At 28.6% G+C, this 22,723-nt stretch overlaps 1 protein-coding gene across 3 annotated transcripts in view; it reads right to left on the reverse strand.

Moving 5' to 3' along the window:
- Nucleotides 1-17,223, reverse strand: part of LOC107448210 (uncharacterized) — a 41,357-nt gene extending 24,134 nt beyond the window's left edge. Inside the window, exons 1-13 of one of the 3 annotated variants that reach the window (XM_043047442.3) lie at nt 16,858-17,223; nt 14,950-15,090; nt 13,506-13,561; nt 12,861-12,903; nt 12,282-12,335; nt 12,132-12,203; nt 10,488-10,680; nt 8,803-8,930; nt 8,604-8,692; nt 7,078-7,254; nt 1,763-2,028; nt 693-875; nt 8-57 (exon numbers count right to left, since the gene is read on the reverse strand). In XM_043047442.3, coding sequence (XP_042903376.1) covers nt 8-57; nt 693-875; nt 1,763-2,028; nt 7,078-7,254; nt 8,604-8,692; nt 8,803-8,930; nt 10,488-10,680; nt 12,132-12,203; nt 12,282-12,335; nt 12,861-12,903; nt 13,506-13,549 — 1,299 coding nt within the window. In that variant the 5' untranslated portion in view covers nt 13,550-13,561; nt 14,950-15,090; nt 16,858-17,223. The remainder of the gene's footprint in view (nt 1-7; nt 58-692; nt 876-1,762; nt 2,029-7,077; nt 7,255-8,603; nt 8,693-8,802; nt 8,931-10,487; nt 10,681-12,131; nt 12,204-12,281; nt 12,336-12,860; nt 12,904-13,505; nt 13,562-14,949; nt 15,091-16,857) is intronic. The other 2 variants (XM_016063331.4, XM_087156869.1) reach the window with 2 other exon arrangements.
- Between the last annotated feature and the right edge of the window lie 5,500 nt (nt 17,224-22,723).

The raw sequence follows: 22,723 nt of genomic DNA on the forward strand, positions 1-22,723 counted from the left end.
AATTTACCTTAAAATTAGAACTAAATTTCTTAAATTCTGCTATTTCATCATTTCTTCCTGAAAAATCAAATTTAAACTTCATTCAGAATAAATTGAAAAACACTCTTCAGTGTAAATAAACATGAAAAAAACGGACATGTAAATAAATATTTAAGCTCCAATATGTATCAATATTGACAAAAAAATTCTTTGCTTGCAGGGAATTATTTTATCATTAAATAACTAATACAGAGAATAGGTCTCTCCAATAAAACAAAAAATACAACTATGAAAATGAAGAATGAATTTATTTGAGAAAATAGTAAAAAATAGTTAAAGCAGCAAACATTTAATTACAGCAAATGGAAAATAAATAATATGTGATAAAAATTATATAACTTGTATAAAGAAAAATAGATTAATGTTTATGATTATTTTGTATGAAAAGTCCTAAAAAGAGGACACAATAAAATGAATATGTAAAAAATAATACATTTTTCAATTGCTACATGTTTTTAGGATTGTATTTAATATTATTTATATTGCATTTAATATTCCAAGGAGTTCAAGCTGAGATGATCTCATCTGCTTTAAACAGTATATTTATTTTTGAAATATTTAAATTAGAAAGAAAAAAAAGAAAACTAGGGTCAGGCTTATCAGTTTGAAAAAAAAAGAAAAAACTGAACTCAATAAGAAAATTGAAGAAATACCTTTTTGTTTCAAAAGTTTTTTCTCACTTTCCCGTCTCCTTTCTATCCTTGGAGGCAAAGTCTGGGAAGAAGGTGGGCACATCACATGGTGCTGCTGCTGTTGTTTATTCAAAACAGGAGGTCCTGACGGAGGAACACTTTCTACAGACATAGACTTTGTCATTTCCTTTCCAGATTGTCCATCTATAAAATTGAAAATCTTGTGATTTCAACTTCCCTTAAATTTAAATCTTTAATTTTTGGTGGTAATAGTATCAGATATGCAACAGCAGTTTTGGAAAAAGCACTGAACTTTGTGCGATAACAAAACTTCAGTAAAAAGGTTTTAAACTTACAAATGAAACTACAATTAAAAAATAGATTTCTTAAAACATCGAGTCAATTTACTTCAAACTATAGATTGTGAATTGTTTCAAAATGCCACTCTCTGTTAAAATCATAGCTGGAATAATGTCTTACTAAGAGACACTCGGAAGATTTATTGATCTAATGAAAATTCGAATTCAGTTTAAAATTTTTAATTAGAGTGATTTTAATTAGAGAACATTAAAAACCAATTTGTAAATGATCCCTCAGTTTACCATTGCATTCTTAAAATTTTGGTGCATATTAAATTGACAATTAGCATACCTGACAAAAAAAGAGAACAATTCAAACTTTTAAAACAATTTATCTCTATCATACAAGATTTGATTTAATCTTCTAAATATAGTAAATAAGTATATGATCCAAATTCACCAATGTAAAACTCCAAATTAAGAAAATTTCAGTTTTTTTTTTTTTAAAACTTTATATCATATTAATCAAGTCAAAAATATAAAAACAATATATTGGGTAGAATAAATATGTCAATTATTTTTGTACAATCAGTCCATGGAGTTCCAATTCAACATATCAAATTTTAAAAATGTTAGAAAAGTTAATGATGGAAATTAGATGAAAGATGAAGAATTTTCTAGTGAATGGATTTTTAAAAAAATGGCATGTCTATTTTTTCTACATTTAGTTCAAAGTGAAAATGAATTGAAAATGTTATTTAAATGCAAATAAATCTGATAAGATAAAATTACCTCCATTGAGAGATTTGTCAGAGGAATCTTTTGGCACAGGCGGCAGAGACATGGAACTTGAGCCAGTATTGGGAGGGAATGATGGAGAGGGAGGTTTGTTTTCAGTACTGTGGGAGTGCAAGTACTGTTTGCCAGGAAGAGTATTGGCGGATGTGTGCGGCGCTGGATAAGGCTTAGAACCAGTGGCATGGACTGGAGACAATGAAGTTGTCGAATTTTGCCTTTTAGGTCCTGTTAAGTTTCTTCGTTTTTGAGGCAAGACATACCTAGAGGAGAAAAAAACATAGAATGAAATGAAAAAAAAAAAATTATGATTGTGATTTTAATTTTAGAAAAGCAATAAAAAATATGTGCTTGGGTTGTAAATTTGTGATCTGAATTTTTTAAGTCTATTACAGGTTGCGTAGCCAAATTATTCAACAAAAAATAAGCACCTTTTAAGCCCTTTTCAAGCACTCAAATAATATTTTTAAGCATTTAAAAAAAAAAATCATATTTGGGTAGGGTTGGAACGCTTTTGACAATTGACGGTTTTATCTCAGGGTTTCCACTCTATGATGAGATTGAAATTCAAGGACTTTCCAGGACTTTTCAAGGACCTCAACAAAATTTTCAAGGACCTTAATCTAAGACCAATTTAAAAAATTATTCTCTTCTATTTTACTAGAATGCTACAATGCTTTTCTATTTTGCAACAATGCTTGTTGTGGCAATAATTAATTTCAAATATAATACCTAAATGCTTTGCCTATATAGAGAGAAGAGAGTATATGTATTATGGAACTAAAATTTATATTTTTCAGGGATGAGATTAGCCAAAAGGCAAAAAAGCTGAATTTCCACGATCATAAATTTTACGCAAGCGCAACCCTTTGATAATAAATTCCAGACAGTTTAAGGTAATAAATAATGTGTTGACATACAATTTTGTACTAATCTATTATTATATAAATGATTACATTGCTACTTAACATTTAGTGGAAATAAAAATTACCAATTGAAAAAATAAAGCTGGAAATTATAATTTTCCTCAGTTCACATAAGAGACAATTATTACTTGAAAAACTACCTGGTTTAGCAAATTAAAACTACTGAGAATATACATTAATATTTCATTTCTTTTAATAAATACTGTTATGTGATTTATAGCAAATATATCAGTAATATTACTTTTTAAATTATATTGGAAAAAAAAACTTTAACAATAGACCGAATCATTATGTTAATATTATAGTCTAATCTAACTAGAGCCCTTTGAAACATATCAATAACAGTGAAGTAGAAATATATAATAACTCCTTAACATACAAAAATTGCTATTTTAGTTTGAAAAATTACATGACAATCAGTAACTATTTAGATAATTGTTTTTTATTTGATAAGAATTTTGCCTTATATAGCATAAATAACAGCAATTATAAATAAAATTTTGATGATGAGTTAATTAACTCTTTTTCCAAAAAAAAAAAAAAAATTAAATTAAATCACTTTTTAAGTGATTGCTTTTGTTTGCTATATCTTTTATGTTTGCTATATTTAGTCGTTAGTCCATCTTCAAACATCTTGTGACAAATCCTATTTTTTCTTCTTTGCAAGCACAGAATATAAAGTTTATTCCCTTCCAGTTTCTCTGATGTTGTAACACTTACATATACTAATAATCGTCGTTAGAAAAACAGTCACCTTTATAGTAACTAATTTAAAAAAATAATTTACTTCTTACAAGAATCGCGATAGTTGATTTTAAAATAGCGTGAATATGAATAACAATTATGGATTTTGAAAATGAGGAAATACAAACTGGGATATAGAATTTTTAAAATGCGTAAATAAAAATCACGATTCATACTTTTTAGATTGAGTAAATATGAATCATGATGCGTAATTTTTAGATTGCATAAATAAGAGTTACGATGCATAATTTTCAGAATGCGTGAATGCGAATCCCAATGCCTTATTTTAAAATCACGTATAAATACGAAAATCAATGTTTGATATTATAAACCGCATGAGCAAATCAAGACATTAATTTTAAACTTGCGTGAATACGAATCGCTATATAGGTTTTTAAAAAGGCGTAAATACGAATCACAATATCGGATTTTTAAATCTCGTAAATAAGAATCACAACATACAATATTCAAATCGCGTGAATAAGAATCGTAACACGCAAATATGAAAAGCTATGTTTGATATTAAAATCGTGTGAATAAGAATGGAGATATTAGCAGATTCCAGGCTTGGGACCTCTAAAAGGCTTGTCAGAAGCAGCGTCGCTTGTACTACAAAAATCGGATCTATCGGGAGGGCGGGTAAAAATTCGGAAAATCTTATCAGCTACTGTAGTAAAAGGGGAGAAAATAGCTATAATAAGTAAAAATGAGAAAGGATTGCTAGCTATGTAGTTTGAATTTTCTGTTTCTCTTTGAAATTCGGTGAATTTTCTGAAAAAGCGGAATACTTATAAAAAAAAGTGAAAGTTTTAGAAAAATCTGAATTTTTGATTAAAAAAAAAAACTGAAATTCAAGAGATAAAAGTGGAAAAAGCGGAAATCCGCTAAAAAGCGGAAAAATCTCATCCCTGATTTTTTTAAAAACAACCCTACTGGTTTTACATATTAATTCACAAAATCATTTTCAGCACAATCTATAACTAATGGTAATGAGGTGTTAATGGTGAAATCCTTTAATCCTGTGTATTTCCATGTGAAGGCTGTATGAAAGACAGCGTTAAATCTTAGGTATTCCATATTCCGTGACTATTCCATAACCCCCTCCTCTCCTCTATTAAACATCATTTCTGAAATTATTCATCCATAATTTACACAACCTTCTCTAAATGTTATGCAGCAACAATTCTTCCTGAAAATAAAAATTAGAAGGAACATATCCCATTTTCACCATGGTTAAAAGCATTATTCGTTATGTGTAATCCACAACTGCCAATGAATATGAGCTGGTGGGAATATTTCTCTTTTAATTCACACTGAAGCTTCTAATAGAACTTCCAATTGACATAGGGTCCATCCATGGATAATTGAAGTATTTTAGAGAGCTTTTAACCATCATCCATGCATTTGTAAAGAGAGGACAAAATATTTTCTGCAGTTCCATGACCCATAAATTGGAAGGTAAGATACTTAGTGCAAACTTTATTATCAATTCCTTACCATAATGTCCATCTGCTTAGATTGTAGAGACTGACTTAACGTCTCATCAAAGAGTACAGTGTAGCAATCAACATTCTTCAGCTCATTTATAAGAATCCCTTTGAAGTATAGTGCCAATCCAAAGGAGCCCAAATAGGCTCACTTTGTGGCACTACAAAAAAATTGTCTCGCTATACAGCTATCAGCAAACATTTTGGAGAACAATTTACTAATCCCTTCAAAGGAGTTACATGAATAATTACTAGTGATGCACTTCAGACTCCAGAGAATTTCAGCATCAAGCACATTCCTTTTGACCAGATAAGAAGACAATGTTACCTCGGCCACTAAAGTTTCTGTTTCACATGGGGCACACGATGTTGAAGGAGTATTTACACCAGATTAATTAGATGTTGATGTCTTTGGAAAAAGAGAACTCAGGGCATGAGACTGCTTTTTTGTTTTACCTTTCTTTGATGTGTGATTTCAGAGCAGATTCTTCCATTTTCGCGATATCGATCTCCTTCATGCATAATCGGCACTTGGCTCTGAACTTCTTTTCGGGCATCGATAAAATCCATTCTTTATAAGCTTGATTATCCATCCATTGGGGATTAAAATAGCACTTCCCAGGCATAACTAGTCTAAACTACATAACACAAATACGAAGCCGTGCCTTTGCGAATACGCTTTACAATAAAGTTTTGAAATGACGCAAACGTAAGGACAAGTGCGGATGGTAAAACGGCAAATTTATTGAAAACTACAAGGTACATATTGTTACGAAATTTGAGAGTATTCCAGTTTCGTTAAGAAAAAAGAAGATCTAAGCATATGTGACAGAAGATGAATTGGAGTCTCGCCCCGAACGCATTGATTGTCTGCTGTGCTCCGCGTGCTTGGCAGACACCAAGACGCTAGGCCCAGTTAGAAACGGCGGCGTTAAAAACCAGGTGAGAGAGTTCGGGAACAAAACAGAAAGAACGAGAAAGATCCGCGGGTGTTTTATAAAAAGGGCCGCCACCAGTATTGGACAAATTCAAGGACCTATCAAGTTTTTCAAGGACCTGAGACGTTTTTCAAGCACCTTCAAGGACCTAAATTTAGCAAAAAAAAATTCAAGGACTTTCAAGGACCGTGGGAACCCTGTATCTGGTTTTAACCGTTATGTCAAAAGAAAAAGACCTTTAGGTGTTGTTTTTAACAATTGTTAAAATTCTTGAGTCACGTTTTGAAATGGCGTTTTCATTCCCTACGGACTGACGATGTGCTGAAATAGATTGGGGTTAAATTAATTGTGAAAACGTTGAATAGAACAATGTGAACTGTGTCTTTCTGCATAATTTGTAGCAATAATCAACATTGTAAACGAAAAATCTCAATTTGGAAAAGGGAAAATTAAGCACTTTTTAAAAACACCCAATGGAAATATCACCTTTAAGGGCTTTTAAAAAACGAAAATAAGCACCTTTAAGCAATTTTTAAAAAACATGAAAAAAAATCACCTTTAAGGGCTTCTAAAAAACAAAAATAAGCACCGTTAAGCACTTTTTAAAAACGCTGAGCACCCTGTCTTATGCGTCACACCATCCATTCTACATCACACCATCCTGTTATAAGCAGAATCATTTGGCATTATTGTATTTAAGCCAATTTTCAAGGTGACTGATAATCCTGCCAGAAATGACTTTGAAATAATTCTTAATATTCCAATAATAAAACTTAATTCTTTCTGATATTTAATAATGCTGTAGATTTTATTCTGCCTCCATTAAATTTGAAATAGAAAAAATCGATGTCCTCTATTAATTTAGTTGTCTTAAAATATTATATAAAAATCATGTTTAAAATTCTATCACTATATAGAAAATCCTTGACCATAAGCAATTTAATGAACTTACAGAAAAAGATATTTGACATCACATATATAAAAAGATCTCATATTTGGTTATTTACTTAATAGATAAACCCTTACTTATAACCAGAAGACGCTTTTTTTAGTACCGGGTGAGTAAAAATTTAATCTTGAAAAAGAGAAAATGAAACTGAGAAGACATGAAATATAAAATTGAGAAAAGACAAAAAGAATAGCAATAATTATAAGTACTTCTTTATAGAAAAAAAGTTAGTTCAAAAATATTTTCTTCTTAAATATTCAAATCTTACTTTGAAGAAGATGTATTTTCTGGTCTGACAACTGCACTAAATCTATCTTCTTCATCTCCATTTTCAAGTTGAATTCTTTCTTGATATGAGTTGTTCTTTTCAATTTCTCCAGCTATTTTCATTGCTTGAGCTTCTTTCAGTTTATATTCATCAGTATCTTTTTTATTGAGTGGAACACTAAAAAAATTATCAGTGAGCGTGGTTTGAAACTGAGACAATCATAGTGATTTCATTTAAAAAATTTAAATGTCATTTTTTAATACCATGCTTCATATAAAACAAGATTTAACTCAGCCTTAACTCTGATTTTTAGAATAGGAACAATATAATTATTGTTTGACTATCCGGTCTGATGTGAAGGAAAGGTAGGGCAGATTGCACAAAAGTCTCATATAACAGAGTTCCACTTCTTACCCCCTTTTCCATATAATTATAAACACACGTTACACATTTCAAGATAAATGATTAATGCAAAAATACTTAGTCACTATGCTAAGTAGAATAGCGCCTTTTTCTTTTTTTAATGAAAGACAATTATTTTTAACTTAACATTAACCAAAAGAAAATAAGCTGGTCAGAAGCATGGCACGCAAGTTTAATGCACAATTAAGATAGCTAAAACCACTTTACATATCACCATAGGAAAGTTCCCCCTAGGAATAAAAAAGGGCAGATCACTTCCTCAAAACAAGGCACCTTGAGTTTTGAAAGGGCACTCACTAAACACTGTAAAAATGTATCGAAATGTGTAATACTATGAATAACTGAATAGAATTAGCTCTCATTGTCTAGTTTGTGTATTGTTTTCAGAATTGTTTAAGTTGAAAAATATTTAATAGTTGAATTAATGATAGACTCAATACGCTTGAACTGCAAAATCCCAGATTTCAAGTAAAGTTTAGTGATGTTAAAGTTGAGTTCATGTAAAATATTCAGTGTTCCTCCGATTCATAACAGCAATTAGAAAAAAGCTTGAGAAAATACTTAGATAGCCTAGACCCTCAGATTTGGCACTAAAGTTGGCAGGTCTGAATACACGTTTATGAAATTCAAACTAGCAACATTTAAGGCGTATATACTACTTAATTCTATGTAGGTATACAATAGTAATAAAATTATGCATGAATTTACTATTAAAAAAAATATAGATAAAAAGGCACTAAATTAAAATGTATATAACACTGAAATATTAAACTTCACTTTAATGTTCTAATATTTGCTTAAAATAGAACTAGCTTTTTTGCCTTGTTTAATTATAGTTTTTATAGTTTCAAGAGTTGTTTAAGTAATATAGTTTGTTTACATTAGCAGTAAACAACAAAATTTCATAACTCTTGGTAGTTATGGGGCAAAGAAATTTATTTTAAACAGAATATTGCGGAAATTATCAGAAATCAAAATTTTTATTACTGAGCCGTAAAACTAATCTTGACTATGAAATTGCAATAATTACAAACTAATCATACTGGTTGGCACTTCTGTGACAAATATTAATTTACAAACATTATTTTTACATAAATACTTACGTATATTCATGAAGCGATTTATCATAGCTAGATGTGACACCATACTTCTCCGCATTTAATCGAAACATATCATTTGCATCCCATCCATTCTAAAAGTTATAAAACCCAAACAATTACTCATCAAAACAATATGATTGCAGGTTTACAAGAAAACAAACGAAACATTTAAAAATTATATTCCATTAAAAAATCAACTTACAGCTCCATCATCATCACCACCCAAAGCTAGAGTTTCATTGTCACTAGACGCTCCTTCCCAAGGTTCAAGTTCTCTTTCTGCTAAAATTTGTCCATTATATTTACTGATGGCAGTGTCAGTAAAATTATCTAAAAAAAATAAATGTAAACTAAATAAGTAACAAAGTTCTATGTTTTCCACCTCTTCCAAAACTGCATAAATCAATTTTTTTAAAAAGTAACACAGTTAGATAGTCTTATATTTCTTTCATGTTATGCCTTGTTATAACAGTAATATTTATAAAACAGATTTATAGCACGATTATATAAAATACCAGATTTAGCTGAAGTGAAAAGTTTATTTTTTATTTCTTAAAATAAAAATGCTCACAAATATACACATAACAAAATGAAATACAAAGTAAATCATTGAAAATATTTAGTTTTAATAGTGTAACAAAAAAATATCCCCTACTATATAACATTGCTTTGACCCTTAAAAATGGAATCATGTTAAAATACCTTATAAGAAGTTAGTTTTTATTATTATGATTTGTCCAGGTTTCCAACTAATGTACAAGGGCCTTTTCAATATGTTAATGCTCATAGAATTGAAAAAGGTTTGTTTTTTAGTAAGCATCAATTCTTCTTAAGACTCTTGTTAAAATACCAACTTTATCCATCAAATGGTCTCATTATCATAATCGATTGAAGAAACAAATTTTACTTAGAAAAAGGGAAAGAAATGGGTTATTAAACTCTTTAATTTAAAAAATTCAACACACAATGAAAGAGATTAAACAAAAAACATATATTACTTCCAGAAAACATGTAATATCTATTATAGTTAAAAATCATTAAAATCCGTGAATAAAAATTCAAGAAAAAGTCCAGTATCTGAAATTATTAGGACTTAGCAAATCTGGATAATCTTGATTTAAGGTGAACAAACATAATATGTGTTATTCAAATTTAAAAAATAACTAATCTATGATAATCATGACAATTAATGTCAATTTCATATAACATTTACTTAGTCACACACAAAAAAAAAAACGAGTAGACAATAATTTTAATTTTCTCTTTCACAAAATAAAAACAAGTTTTTTTTTTTTTTTTCAATTCAATGTGAAGAATTAGAGGGGCAGATAATCAGATAAAAATTTAAAAAAAGTCACTGATTCCAAAAGTAAATTAATCACATCTAATAATAAAAAATAATAATATAAAACAAGAACAGAATTGAGCAGGTTTTGTTCATAAAAACATTTATAATTAAAAGAAAAAAAAGTTTATGCGTAGGTTTTTCTTTTTAAACACTATTAAAATTTAGCTTCATTAACATTCAATGTTAATTCTTTTCACCAAAGTTTGTTTTTCTTTAACTCATCTTTTCAAGAACTGTTTAAGTGTGCTTATTGAAGCAGAATAAATATTTAGATATTGAGAAAGACAAAAGTACATATTAATATATTTTTTAACAAACAAAACATTAAAAAAAAAGAGTAAGAAATGTATTTCGATTGTAAGTTCCAGACGTTTCAACTGCACAGATAGTCTGGAAATGTGCAGAAAACATAAGTGATTGACCATTGTTGGATGATGATGCAATATAGTATAACATTAAAGAATTTTAATCATATTCAAGCATTTAATTGAATAAAATTGAAACAAATGAGCATGTAACTATTTTCAAATGAAGCTTACCTTTGACTGCAAAATCAGTATCAATATTTCCAGCAAATACCTGGACAACATCTTTGAACTTAAAAATAACTTTTCCTTTAACCCCCTCTTCAAACGGAAAGGATTCTAGTAAGTTACTAACTGCACTGCTCAGATTTTTTGATGTCAAACTATTTGAACTCACTTTATGTGCTGTTTCTAGCACCAAGTCAAGCTGCAAAAAAAAAAATAATAATAATAATAAATAAACTATTACAAAACAGATAATTCATATTTTAAGGGATTAAAAATGAATAAAATAATCAAAAATGTATACTCAAGTGTGTTTTAACTTTACTGAGCTCTAATATTAAAATAAATATATTTAAACCTATTTTTTACAAAATGCTATCATCAAATGTCATAATGCTTAATAAATCAGTAAACAAATTATTCTTAATTTCTTTTGTAGTGTTAAGGACACACTTCAGAAAATAATTCTGTAGCGTATTATTATTTTTTTCTTTAAATTTTAACCTTTTTTTTATCAATGTCTACCAACAACCATTTTGCATAAGAATATTTTAGGTAAGTAAAATGGCAAAGTTTAAGAAAACACTTTTACTTTATTGCTACCATAATTTCTTGTATATAATCTTTGGATTACCAAATTTTTTTTTATTTATTTAAATTGTCATAATATATAATCTACAAAAACTATTTTCTTCGTACCAAACAGCATGAATTTCCTATCGTAAAAGATCATTCACACTGGATGCAAAAAATTTGTGTATACAAAAAAGAACCGTGCAGATGAAATATATTTACTAGCAAAAAACTCTCCAATCAGGTTCTTGTTCACATCTCCAGGGGTGATTGTGAGCCCAAGTCAAAATTCCAGAAAATTTCTTGAGTTAAAAGAAACAGCTTAAATTGAAACAAATTTAAACAAGGTTTTTTTTCCTTTTTCTTAATATTTCTTAGTTTATTTAAAATATATTTAAAATTTTACATGTACCTGTACCATTTACACATACCTATGATGACCTGGAGAAGTAATTAAGTTTAGAATATGTCTTTCTTTCTTGAGTTTATGATTATAATAACTATTTACTGATCAGAAAATTAATATTAATCATGAATATAAGCTTATAAAGCATTTGGCTTTTCCTTACAAACAAATAAAATAAACTGTGTTTTTAAGTTCCACCTTTGAAAATTTGATTTCTGGAAACTTCCGTGGTCAATGATTTTTTTCAAATGTTTGGACGTTCGATCTCCGCAAACTTCCGGATCACTGTTAGCGAAAAATCCGGATCCCTGCATCTCTGAATTTGTGTGTGCAATTTTTTGCATCCAGTGTGAATACCTCTTAAACATGCACGTGTGTCTACTCGCTTCTTTCTTACAGATGCCCACTGGTTCATTTATGACGTAGACTCACTTACACATGACATAGATTCTATTGGAAGAAGGAACTCATGTATTTAAGTTATTGTCATCATAAATAAAAGTAGATAGCTGCACCAAATGAATCACCTTACAATCTGCGGACTATACAGCGGCGCAGATTCTACACTGAAAATTTTCTCTTCTATGCTAAGACCGACGCTTCCAGATCATACTTGACTGAGGATGATAGGAAGGAAATTACAGTACATAACAATGTTTTTTCTTTTAATTTACCTCTTTTGAAAAAGTTAAGAAAATGCCTTCAAACATCTCTCCAGTTCGTACTTGTACTTGAACAACAGAGCCCTAAGATAGAATTTAGAATAATTATTAAGGTTAAATTAGATTATATATTTCAAAAATGGTGTAATTTTCAACACATACCACTAAGGAGATTGTTGAATGCATCAATTTTGTATTGCTGAAAATGCCTTCATACTAAAATATAAAGACCACATGATTTATAACTATAGGAATTGAAAAATTCACTCATATATGCAGTTTTCTAACTTATTTAGCACAATATAATTTAATACATTTTAAATTAAAATATATATATATTTAATAGATCCAGGTAGAATAAATGATTAACATAATAAAATATTACATGGTTAAAAAAAAATTTAAAAAATTCCTAAAACCACTTTCATAAAATAAATAAGTTAAATAATTTCGAAATAAAGCTATTTGAATTATCTTATACTGTGACATTATTATGATTGTATAAACAGCTAAGGTACTTCCCTGAAATCTTACTTTGACAGAAATATCCAATAAAAGAAGCAAACACCTTAAAACAGAATTTTTTTTTTTTTCGTATACAAAAAATCATTATTGCGCTGATACATTTATTTTCTTGTTAAGGTCACCTTTTCTTTTATTTACAAATAGTTATGGCTCTTACATATTCATTAAAGAAATTAGCTTTGACTACATAAAATTACAAATAGCAAAAATACTTACCGGAACACTTTTATCATTATATGCTTTGGATTTCCCAGGTTTGCTGGAGAAAAAAAAAAAATACTAAATATTAATTTCTATAACATATATATCCATATACATCATAATTAGTACAGTTTTTGATAAGTGAATACAATACATAATGTATTATTATATACACAATGTATTATGTGACTTTAATTTCATTTGTTGTAATCATTCATAACATGCATAAAAATACGTTTATTAGCTAATATCACCATATAAATGTTCAACTAATCAACCTTTAAACATGGGAGGAAATTAAAAAGGAAATTAATGAAAAATTAACTCCAGAATTTCAGAATAAAACGATAACAACAAGAGCAAATGATAATAATATGGATATTTCCATACCGTGGCATGTCACATCAACTACAATTACCTAAAACCAAATGGATTTTTAAAAAAATACATGATGAGGTTCACTTGGGGGTTTGCTCGAGTTAAACCCTTTTTGTCCTGTTTATTTTAGTTTCTTATACATTGCTGAATGGAATTAAGGAACAACTCCTGATTCTGATATGGAAATCTGACCATAATAACTTGTAGTATTATAGAATAATAATAGTTATAGATAAGTGCAGTCCTGTTTTAAAAAATTAAAAAGAAATTTTTTTTAAATACCTATTTGTGGCAGCCCTGCCTTTTCTTCTGTTGCTTTGCATCATATTGATGACTGTCTGAAAATAATTTCATAATAATGGATAATTTCAATAATTAATCTTTACAATAACATTAAAATTGTAAACATCATGCAAAACACAATTTTGTGTAAGAATTTAGACTTATGTCTTAAAAATAAAATATGCTTTTATAGTTTGGAGGTGAAACAACCAACGAAAGTCAACTTAGAAAAAAAACTAGTTCAGTTGCAAACATTTAAAAAAAAAATCTGCAAATAATTATAAACACCACAGCTATAGGTATGACCTCAAAGCTTAAAAAGAGTAATTGCATGATAAAAAATGAGAAAATAAATAAATAAACATTAATACCAGTACCATCCCTTCATTAACAATTTCTTAGTTTTTTTATTAACTATTTTAGTAGGTATAACAATGAAAATTGTAGTTGTAAATTTTAAATTGCAGAAATAATAGTAAAAAATGTTTGTTAAACTTTTAATATAGTAAATATTTGTAAAATTAGTTACATAGAAATAATAACATCAGGCACAGGAGCTTTTTAATGAAGTTTTTAAAGATAGCATGAAGTTTTTTTTAAATTAAGTTTTAAAAAACTAATCTCACTATTGCTTATAAAAGAATTTCAAAATAAAAATGTTTTATTCCATTTCTTTTTCATGTAATGCCAGTCACATTTTATATTTTTATTCTAAATAAAACATTTATAATAGTCCTCTATTTTTCTTACATAGTACTAATAATATTACGCAATTGAAAAACATCTCAAATAATTCTTTAAATATTTATCAATGAAAAAAAAAAGTTTAAAAAAGTTGTAATTATGGAATTGCCCCAAAAGGTTCAATGAAAAAAAAAATTCTTTATTATACACTAATTAATATTTATTATAAAAAAATAAAAAAACCATGAATGTTCAAAATTCTGTCACAAACTACATTATAATTAAAAAACATAATTGAAAAAATAAACGATATTTGGATTTTCTCCTTCAACAATTCAAAGTTTCTTCTAAAATAACCCTCTTTTATTTTTGCAATCAGAATAGTGACTAGAAGACATTTTGTAATGATTACTTTTTATTTTTTTATGATTATTATTTTTTTTTAATTTATCATGTCCTCATTAAATTCAGCATATTAATTTACTAATATTTATCAATATTAGATGAACAATATTTCAAAAATTATTTCCAAAGTTATTACCTGCATTAATAACAAATTACTAAAACATTAAAAAAAAAAATTTATACAATTACTTTTTTAATCCAGTAAAGTAATTTTTATTGAGTTTTTTACTTACAGATGATAAAAATTCAAAAAAATTTGTTTATAAATTATTAACCATAATATAAAAAAATATATTAAAAAAATTTATAACATCACTTACTAAAAAATTATAAATTCCAATAAATTTTTACTTACTTTTTATGCTTTTGTTATGCAATTTACAATAATTTAAATGTGAACTTCATTTCTAAAATAATACGCCTAAGGAAAGGCTTAGTCATTTTTCCTAATATCAATCAATACATCTTGAGAGCTGATTCAATTTATCCAAGCACACTGTAAAAAAAGAAACATTGATAAGAAAAAATTATAAACCTTATCTGTTGTAATGAAATATCCATCAAACAAATGCAGATGAAAATTAACATAGGAAAACAATCTCAATTAATAGTAATATATATTGATCAGTTTATTGCATTCAAAACTTAAAATAAATTAAAGTAGTTAATATTAAAATACAATTGCTTACACCTTATATCTTAAAAGTCCTACATTCGTGCAAACCAATCGCTTTTTCAAGAAAAACTTCATTAAAAAGATGTCAACGGTTTAAAATTTGTTGATACTTCAATGTCTTTTTCAGTTTAATTAAATTAGGCAGTAGTAAGAAATATTTCCATGCTGATACCTATTCACGCTAAAGAAAAATTCCCTAGTATTTTGCTCGAAAAAATTTATAACAGATAGCACAAATCAATATGAATTACACCTGTCAAGATTATTCAGTTTTGTCAGATTCTTTTTTTCTGTTAGTTTCTCACTAACTCCTACCAGATTATCAAGAAAACTTGGTAATCATTTGGTAGTCTCCAATTGTAAAATTTCTAATCATAGATTTTTAGGGAATTAAATTTGGGTTAAAAGGCAAAGTGCTACTAATTAAACATTCAATGACCACAGTTGGTTTATAAATATGTTACCTACATCATATATCTTTAAGATAAGCAGGGACCTGTCCAGGCCGAATTTACTACCGTTTAGCAGTACCTTCACAAATACAACTTTAGGAAAAACGGTAGTTTCACAAAATACTTTTTCTTAACATTTTATTTTTGTATACTTAAGAAACGATAAATCCATATTTTGATCATATTTTTGAGTTGATTTTTTAATATAATTTTCAATTTTTCACAAATTATGTCTAAATTTTCACAAAAACTCTCTCAGAAAAACCTAGACAGATCCCTGATAAGTGTTCAGAGATTAATCACGGGAATCTAAAAAAAAAACAACATAATTTTAACCTTACTGCATTAATAAAATTATGCTTAAAGCGTTACAGTAGTCATGAGCTATTTCTTAGTATAAAGATTATAAGCTAATATGATTTCAATTTCATCATTATATATGTCCCAATTTTTCATTAAGCAACAAACTGTAGATTTATATCGAAAATAATACATAACTCTTAACAAAGATAACACTTTAGACAAACTAAATAAAACAACTATAAAAGAAATTTACATTTATATGTCTCAGACTACTTCAATTCATGAAATAACCTCAATTTAATCATCTTTAAGACATTGTTAATAAAAACATACATAACTGTTATTTGAAACAACCAATTAAATATTAAATCAGTTCAAGAATGAAGAAAACAATTAAAATATAAAGCGCGAAAAATTGCTGTAGCTACGTTGATTTACATATAAAAGCAAAAATCCAAACAGAATGATAGGTTAACACAGAAAAACTATTCACATTTAAGTACGATGCATTTTAAATTTTAATAAGCATGAATAAATATCGATTATAAAAAAAAACCCAGATGAAAATGAGTACCAAGGCCAATGACAACACGTACCATTTTCAACGTGTTCTCCGATTTCAGAAATATAATACTCAATAATCATTTCTAAGTCATCAAATAAATTATAAACTTGAACAAACTGATCAAATAATTAAAATATGTGGATATTAATCACAATAGTGAGATAATGCAATATATGCACCCTAACTATTGGCTAGTCACAATAGGTATGTCAAACTCTAAATCCATTTTTAATACATATAATCGCGTCAAAAATCAAAAAACCATACCCAATGCTAAAACCTTTGGTTCTTCATTAGAGAATCTGTCCAGTTCGTGATGTTATTTATACAATTGTTTACCCTACTTATCGAAAAAGTAAGTTGTGAAGGCAAACATATATCACAGATCAAATATCGCGAATATTTCAAAGACGTAAAATAAATAATGAAAAATTTGTTTTAAAATACCTAGATTTTTTTAAAATATAAAAATTATTAAAGAGTCTCTACATGGCCTTGCAAGGCCACAGAGATTCAATTAACGACCTACATCCGAATGAATCAAATGTAAAAACAGTAATTTTAGGATCTATGGCGTCAACAAACTACATGAATTCAATATTGCCAAATTCTGAAGCCTAATTTGAGGTATGTAAGTTTCTATTAAGTCTGCAAGTCTAGGCCACCGTGTAAAAGTTATTAAAAGGCCATTCTGACTGCATAAGATTCACACCTCCGATTGTCGCCAAGACAGAAAGAGAACTTCTTCAGGCTATGGCGCACGAGCGCGTGACGTCGAGTGCTTTGTTCGCAATCAATTAGATGGCAAATTCACTAATGAAATTCTATGGGTTGCTGTTGTAGTTAATTTACGTCGCACTAGTGCTGCACAATGGGCTATTGGCGACGGTCTCGGAAACATCCCTGAGGATGATTTGAAGACATGCCATCACAATTTTGATCCTCTGCAGAGGAGATGGCACCTCCGCTTCGGCAGCCCTACGACCTGCACGCGAAGTCGAGCACATTACGGTAGAACAGTTTAACGAGGACCAATATCGCACACCCTCGGTCCCTACGCAGACTAATCCAAGTGGTCACTCACCCGCACGCTGACCGCAGCCAGTGATGCTTGACTTCGGTGATCTGCTGGGAACCGTGAAATTCTACGGGATTTTTATGTCTTTTTTAAAAAATTGTGAAAATTAAAAATTTTTTTTTTAAAGTATTAACGGTCAATTTTCATGTAGAGTATAGCTTTAACAAACTATTGAGTAAGGTTCGGGTAAATTGTGATATTCTTTACATGAAAAAAATGATGATTTTTATGGGGTAGTGAGTTCTGTCTCTCCTTACAGATCTTGTTTATTATTATTCATTTTAAAAAATAGTTCTTGATTTTTATAGATATTAAGTAAGTAGGTTAAGTATAGCACTTACGTCATAAACAGAGCAGATTGTAGAGCAGATGGAACAGAGAAAATGACCAATTTCTCGTTTATTGTACTACTTTAAAATCATTCTTTGTTTTTGTTAATAAACTTCTGGGTGGCAGAACTTCTGATGTAAGGTATTTGGTAATTTTTTTACAAATACGCATTATTATTGATGTATTTGGTCTAATAAGAGTAAAATTAATTTATTTTCATATATTTGGACCAAACCTTTTGAAATGTTTAAGTCAGGTTTTGATAATATTCCTGTAAAAAGTCCAATAAAATATTATATTGGGTGAGTGCGCTCTCTCCTTAAATATAATGTTTGTAATGATTAATATTAGAAATTCTTGATATTTTACTTTATTAATTGAGTAGATTAAGTATGATACCTGTTTCATAAATAGAGAAGAAGAATAAACAAAAATTTGTTACTGCACATTAAAATTAATTTGTTTTTGCTAGTAAACTTCTGGGTGGCAGAGCTTCGGATACAAGGATTCTGCTGATATTTTTACAAATACACATTATTAATTAATTTGTCTATTGAGAGTAGACTTAATGAAAATATGTATTTATAAAGTATACAGATATCTACGTACATACATGAGCACCTAGATTGCAGGTACAACCATATATGTATGTGCATGTAAGCGCAGATACATACTTACATGCACTTTTAGTATGTTTACATATTGTATGTATAAGCAACGTTTTAACACAAATATTACGCCAAGATTATATATACATACAAATAAGTATATGCATACTCACATGTATGTACAAATTATTAGCGTACATTCATATAATGTATGTACTTGCGTACTTAAATTCATACATAAGTATATAAATTATATACACACATATATATGCAAACATACATATATTGCCTTTCCATACAAATTAACATCGCGTATGCATAATTATATGCGTATATTTTAATTACAAATAACGTTTGTGTATGTTTGTACATGTAAACAGATAAGTACGTATGTACGTTGTATTCGCATTCATACATATATTGTATATTCATGTGTACATACAAGCATTGTAGGTACAGAAATAGGTACAATTGTATGAGCACAAAATATGTCTATGCAATAACAATGAGCAAAAAAATTAAGCGGGCCACATTGAATAACTTTTGATCTAATCACTTTAATGATCGAATCTTCACGTACCAAGACTCAATCCCAATGGTTCGAGAGGGTGGCTTGAAATGTGCTAACTAATTAGTGTATACGGTATTTTAAGTTACGAAATCAGACACAAAAACATACTTTCAATGAATAAACATAACTTTTTTCCAGACGAATTCGGAATTTTGACCCCTAAAATATAGGGGTAGCTGTAATCTGGGAAATAAATATAGTCCCAATAGTTTGGTTAGAAAAGCGAGCCAAGGTTTGGACCCCTTAATGTTAATTTTACATTTTGAGTATTTCGTCATAGCTCACAAACTTTTTAAGAGGATCAAAAAAAAAAAATTCACACAATAATAAAACTTATTTATCCAACGATAATTCCATGCAAAAAAATAACTTTTAGTAAATATTTATTATTGATTAGCATTTTGTTTAATAATAGTCGAAAAAATTTGAAATGCGAGTTATACAATTTTTTTACAATGTTTTAAAATGTAATTTTAGATAGCAAAATGTAAAATTTGAATAAAATCAGACGAAGAGTAAGAGAAATCGAATTTTAAATGTATGGCATTTTTCTAAATTCGTTTACTCAAGAACTATTTGACCAATTTTGGTAAAATTTCCTAGTTTGTCATGTAAAAATATATTTTTTAAAAGGATGTAAAAAAAAAATGTATACCTTACAAATCAAAATGTTTTCGACTATTATCAAACGAAACAATAGAAGTATTGAATATACATTAAAAGCTATTTTTCGCGTGTATGTTTGGATAAACAAATTTTATAATTGTGTGGAAATTCTTTCGTATTTTCTTAAAAAGTTCTCCGAATATAACGAAATACGCAAGCAGTAAATTTAATAGTAAGGGATCCAAACTTTGAACCGCTCTCCTGATCAAACTATTTGAACCATATTTCCTAGACTGCGGCTACCCCTTATATTTTGGATGTGAAATTCCAAATCCAGCAACAACAAAAAAACGGTATTTTTATTCAGTAAATGTACGTTTTTATGTCTGATTTCGTAACTGAAAATATCGTCTGCACTAATTACTTAGCCCATTTGAAGTCACTTTCTTTAACCATTTACATTGACTCTTTGAGTGTGAATATTCGATCATTAGGAACAAAAACAATTCAGGGTGGTCCGTTTATTTATTTATTTATTTTTTTTTTTTTGCGCACTGTACATACCTACGCATTCTACTTATATTTATATCTATACATCTACATAAATACATACAGACAAGCATTGCATCATACAATAGTAAATAGTATTAATAGACGTAAGTGCATTCTACGCACATAAAAATGTGTATGCACCTACATACTGTATTTACATATAATATGCAATTGTAATTAATTGCGATCGTATATTTAGATAACATGTAATTACAACTACTTGAAATCACGATTACATGTAATCTTAATTGCATGTAATCGTAAAATTTGATTATTGGTAATCATAATTACCCGTAATCGTTTTTTGCAGTGATTACAAGTAATCACAATCAATTACTTGAAATTACGATTACAGAATTAATCAAAATTATGGTGAATTGTAATCAGGATTACAAATTGATTACTCTCTAATCGATAAGTGTAATCAGGATTACAGTTGTAATGAAAATTGTGGAGAGTTGTAATCACGATTACAAGTAATTGATTATTGTAATTGAGTATTGCAGTCAGGACCGACGGAAGGGCGGGCAATAAGGCCAGCGTTCGCTGTAGAGCCAGGTTACGGGGGCGTTGAACCTGACTCGGATTTAATGTTCACTAAATTATTCATTTCCTCCTTTTTTTTAAAAAAAAATATTATGTGTTTTAAAAATACACTTATATTTTGTTATTTTTTAAATTTTATGTTCTTAGACTAACTTTCTCTATAAATAAATGTTCTCTATGTAAAAATTTTATTTAAGCTACTCGCCAATGTTCCCAAAGAGGTAATGCAAGACATAAACAGAGGGTGGGGTGATCTTAGAGGATGACCACGTGGACTTTGCTTTCTTTTAATTTAGTATTCGATTCATTTTTTTCAATTTAGTGTTATGTCATGTTAGTTTTATGAATGTAGGTAAGATTATTTTTTTAAATTAAACATCACTTTCAAATTTAGGTAAACAATCAGAAATGTTGTTTTTTAAATTTTACTTTTTTTAACTTTTTAAATAAAAATAAAAATAAATCGTAATTGAGTGCTTTTTACTAATGTATGTCTCACGTAATTGATGACGTCTTGATACGTCATTCATTATTTTACTATATTTATTAGTAAACTTGAGGGTGTGTGTCAAATGCTCTCTTAATATGTTATCATTTTTTTATTTATTAAAACCTTAATATTTTTTTAGAAAATACTTTTATTTCGACCCAAAATGTAATTTTAGTGTTTTTCATCTAAATTTCAGCGAATTTTTTGAGGGGCTATTTAGAAACAAGACAGAAAGGTTAATTTCTGAGATAATTAGTTAAGATTCTCAAGATCTTAGTAAATTTTATGTTAGCAACGAAAAACATCGATTAATTCTTAAAAGATTTACATAGTTTGTTTTTTGATATATATTTAAAATAGTTATCAAAAGATTTTCAGGGAAACTAAAGTAAGACTCCCTTTTCTCTAAAAATATTTGCTAATAGCCAGATCGATAATTTCTTAATTCATTAGATCTATCTAAACTTTAATGTTGCTACAATTTACGTTGCACGTAGATTTTTATTTATTTTAATTTTATAAACCTATATTAGTCTGGGTAGAAAATATCTAACGTTCTCCAAAAACTACTTGATAGCAATAATCATTTAATATTTTCTTAATACTCCGAAGAGAGTCCGTTTAGCGTTTTAGTTTTAACTAAAAATCAGTTTTTATTAAAAATCATTTATCTAAAGATAATTCCATACGAAAAATAGCTGTTAATCATTTTAAATAATGTAGTTTTACATGGCAAAATACAAACTTTGAGTGAAATCTTAAAGCACTTTTAAAATGAACACTGTTAATGCAAAATATCTGTTAAGGTGAACTCGAATTTTATTATTCATGGAGAAATTTTACGTTTAAGGGGAACAGAAAAATTAGTTCCCCTATGAGAGGAAATAATACATCTAAAAGAGTAGTTTTTTTTTTTTTTTTGAATGCTTTGATAATTGTAAAATTACAGCATTCAAATGAAAGGGATGTATGAATTAAACTTGTTGAGGGGGGCTGATCGTAAAGACACGGTTTCCATTAGAACACCGAAGTCAAGCATCACTGGCTGCGGTCAGTGTGTGGGTGAGTGACCACTTTGATCAGCCTGCGTAGGGACCGAGGGATCGCGGTATCGGTCCTATTTAAACTGTTCTATCATAAAGTGCTCGACTTCGCTCGCAGGTCGTCGGGGGCTACCAAAGCAGGGGAGCCACCCCCTCTGCAGAGGATCAAAATTAGGATGTACACGCTTTCGGATCATTCTCAGGGATGTTTCCCAGACAGTCGCTAATAACCACTGTGCAGCTCTAGTGCGACGGAAGTAAAGTACCTACCTACTCTAAAGTGAATAGATTTTTTATACCTCATGCAAT

This window comes from Parasteatoda tepidariorum, chromosome 2, assembly GCF_982258835.1.
Source record: "Parasteatoda tepidariorum strain Cologne lab strain chromosome 2, Ptep-v5.0, whole genome shotgun sequence".
Classification (NCBI taxonomy): Eukaryota; Metazoa; Arthropoda; class Arachnida; order Araneae; family Theridiidae; genus Parasteatoda; species Parasteatoda tepidariorum.